Source organism: Gracilinanus agilis, chromosome 1 (genome assembly GCF_016433145.1).
Source record: "Gracilinanus agilis isolate LMUSP501 chromosome 1, AgileGrace, whole genome shotgun sequence".
Classification (NCBI taxonomy): Eukaryota; Metazoa; Chordata; class Mammalia; order Didelphimorphia; family Didelphidae; genus Gracilinanus; species Gracilinanus agilis.
The window spans coordinates 723,456,614-723,460,129 of NC_058130.1; the positions used below are offsets into that span (position 1 = coordinate 723,456,614).

General features: G+C 43.2%; 1 protein-coding gene across 2 annotated transcripts in view; it reads left to right on the top strand.

Annotated features, from left to right (window-relative positions):
* The first annotated feature begins 362 nt into the window (after positions 1 to 362).
* Positions 363 to 3,516, top strand: part of TPM4 (tropomyosin 4) — a 44,244-nt gene continuing 41,090 nt past the window's right edge. For both annotated transcript variants that reach the window (XM_044671549.1, XM_044671550.1), the window contains exon 1: positions 363 to 491. In XM_044671549.1, the coding sequence (XP_044527484.1) occupies positions 378 to 491 (114 nt within the window). In that variant the 5' untranslated portion in view covers positions 363 to 377. The remainder of the gene's footprint in view (positions 492 to 3,516) is intronic.

Genomic DNA, 3,516 nt, shown 5'->3' on the forward strand with positions numbered 1-3,516 from the left:
GTTCCCATCTCTGTGTTCATGTGTCAACACTCCTGAGTCTGTCAGACAGTTAAAAATGGAAACAAGTTGTTTGGCATTTTTTTTTCCTTTAAGAAAACCTAACTATCCAAATAAGGAGAGGGCAGCCAGCTGAAGCTTCAGTCCAGGAACTGAGGCCAATTTGTTCCTTAGAAAGGCTGTGAGGAAAAGAGTTGCTGAGCCCTGGGGACTTGGGCAGCCTCCAGGCTTCCCAGGAAGGGGCCTGGGAGGTTAAAAACCCCCCTCCTGCTGCTGCCAGCTTGCACTTGGCCTCCTGGAACACACCAGCAGCTAGTCAGTCAAGTTTCTCTTCTCCATCGTTGCTTTGCATCCAGAGGCAGCCAACCCATCCTACCACCATGGAGGCCATTAAGAAGAAGATGCAAATGCTAAAGCTGGACAAGGAGAATGCCATTGACCGGGCAGAGCAGGCTGAAGCTGACAAGAAGGCGGCAGAGGATAAGTGTAAACAGGTGAGCCATGTGACTAGGTAGCCCAGGGAACACAGTATGAAGGATGAGGAGGACAGAGCACAAGCCCTGACCTTGCTTTTTGTTGGTTTGCTAAATGATCTTGAGTAAATCATTTTCCCTCAAACCTCACTTTCCCTCTTCAATAAGATAAAAGGGTCCGAAGGTTCTTTACCTTGTTTGTGTCCTGGATCCCTTTGGAAGTCAGTCTAGACAAGCCTATGAACCCCTTCTCAGGATCAAATTCATAAGTGTATAAAATCAAACACAAAGGATTACAAAGAAAGCCAATGATACCAAAATAATCATCAAAATTAAAAACAAGATCATGGCCCAAGGTTAAGACCCACTGGATAGTTTCTAAGAATCTAACATTCTACTCTATTGTCTACATCTCTTCTCTTGGTAGGGAATCCAGCTAACAGACACAACAGCCCATTGTTTGAGAAAAGGGTTCCCTCTTCTCTCCTGGCATCCCTCCTTCCCTTCTTCCATTCCCCCAAATAAAGACTCAGTCCTTGGGCCTTTCTGGTGCTATCAAGGAGAATTAGCTCGAATTAAGTCATCTGCAGTAGCAAAGGAAGCCTCATGCCCTTGTCACAGTATGTGTAGGGAATGGGATGCATGAGTATTTGCACAATCAAGTCTAACTGTGAGTCTCATCAACTGACTTTGGAGTGGATTACACTGGCTATGTGTAAAGGAGCTGAATGTGTGTGTGTGTGTGTGTGTGTGTGTGTGTGTGTGTGTGTGTGTGTGTGTGTGAGCTGCCTGTTGCCTTTCATAGAGAGTGGTACGTGTGTGCTAACCTGTTGTTTTTTTCATCGGTGTACATGTGTGTCTGGGGGGAAAGAATATGTGTTTTGTTACATATACCAGAGGCTTTGCTTGGAGAGGTCGGGAGGGAGGATAAGCGAATGTGAGATTCATTTCACCAGTTTTCTTGAATTCTACTTAAAATACTATGACTTTATGTCCAGGATGCGTATTTGAGAATGTGAGTGTGACTTCCGTACGGGAATCTGATTGTACATTTGAATGCTGTATGTATATTGTGAATGTGTGTAGCCTACTGGAGTGTGAACTTGTGATTGAATCTATAGGAATGTGTGTGCCTAGGTGGAGATGAATATATCTCCCATACCGAAAGGTTAAGATATAAGTAAATAGATCTAGATATATCTGCACGCAGGCATAGATATGAACACGTATATGTCTCTGTGACTCTGTGTGTGTGTATATCTGTGACCTTGAACACTGGAAATGTGTTTGTGTATTTGTGCTTGTGTGGATCCGGGGACAGGAACTGGCTGAGTGTATACAGGAGGCATTGTATTTAAGATGGAAAGAAGTCGATTTGAGAATGTGCTGAGAGCTGCGACTTTGTATACAAAGTTGTAGGTGTATTTGTGTGTTTCCTCCCCTGCTTTCTCATATATCTGTGTAAAAGGACCTTCAGTATAGGCTGTGAATGCATGGCTGTGAGTATATGTATGTACCTGTGACTTTGTACATGAGGCAGGAAGGGGGGGGAGGATATGATTGTTACTGTGCTCAGATGTAAGTGTGTATACACACATATAGCTGTGGGTTGTGTCGAGGGGTGTGCAGATACAATTACTGTGTGTAGCTGTGATCTTGCACATTCATCTTGTAGTTAACTGTGTACACTTATATATAGAGATATATATTTCAGAGAGAGAGAGAGAGAGAGAGAGAGAGAGAGAGAGAGAGAGAGAGAGAGAGAGAGAGAAAAGAGAGGTTGGCTGTACATATAAATATATAGGAGGGTGTGTGGATGAGTACCTCTGTGTATGGGTGTTTGTGAGGCTGTGACTTTGTAGTACTCTTGACTTTGTACGTTGTGTTGAGTATGTAGTCCTGAGTCTCTCTATACTGTGTACAGGGTACATATGTGCTGCTGTGTGTGTGCTTGTGACCTTGTATATAGGGAGTGTGTTTATGTGGATGTGTGTGTGTGTGTGTGCCCCAGATTTTTTGTAAGGAAGAAAGTTGTGTAGGAGTGTATCATTGAATGTGTATGTTTGAGAATGGATGTGTCTCCCTGTGACTTTATGTAAAGGTGGATATGTGTGTGCCCTCATCACCTCTCACCTGGACTATTCAACAGCCTTTCTAATTAGTCTCCTGCCTCAATTCTCTCCTCAGGGTTATCCAGTTTCCATTCAGCTGCCAAAATTATTTTCCCAAAGTGCAGTTTCTACCATGTCATCCTGGCTGCTCAGTAAACTCTAGTGGTTCCCTATTACCTCCAGGATCAAATAGAAAATCTTCTATTTAACATTTAATGCCCTTCACAACCTATCCCATCCCTCGCACACGACACTCCATCTCCTGCCTTGGCACTCCTCATGCCTAATATACTCTCCTATCTCACCTCTGCCTTTTAGCTCTCTGGCTTCCTTCAACACTCAGCTCAAATCTCACCTTCTACAGGAGGCCTTTCCCAGGTGCAACACACACACCCGTAGCTGGTGCTTTCTGCTCAGAAATGATCTTCCATCTACACTTGTACAAAGAGTCAATAAATCTTGTTTGTAGCTAGTTTTGTACATATTGTCTTCCTCACTAGAATGTGAGGCTCCTTGAGAACAAAGACTCTTTCCCCCTTCCCCCTTCTTTGTATCCCCAGGGCTTAGCACAGCTTCTGATATATGGTAAGCCCTTAATAAATTATTTCTGAGTATGTGTGTGACAGAGTACTTGCGTGTGTTCATGTATGTCTTTGACTTTGGGTATTAAGAGTACAGGAGTGTGTATATAGCCATGCATATACACATGTGTGTGTGTATATACACACATGTATACATATACTGTGATTTTGCACAGAGGCATATGGAGTGTGTGTGTGTATGTGTACGTGAAAATATGAGCACCAACAAAGGTAGGATGGCACAGAATGTCAGAGCTGAAAAGGCCCTTGGAATATAGAATTTGAGAGAGAAAGAAAGAGAGAGAGGAAGAAAGAAAGAGAGAGAGGAAGAAAGAAAGAAAGAAAGAAAGAAAG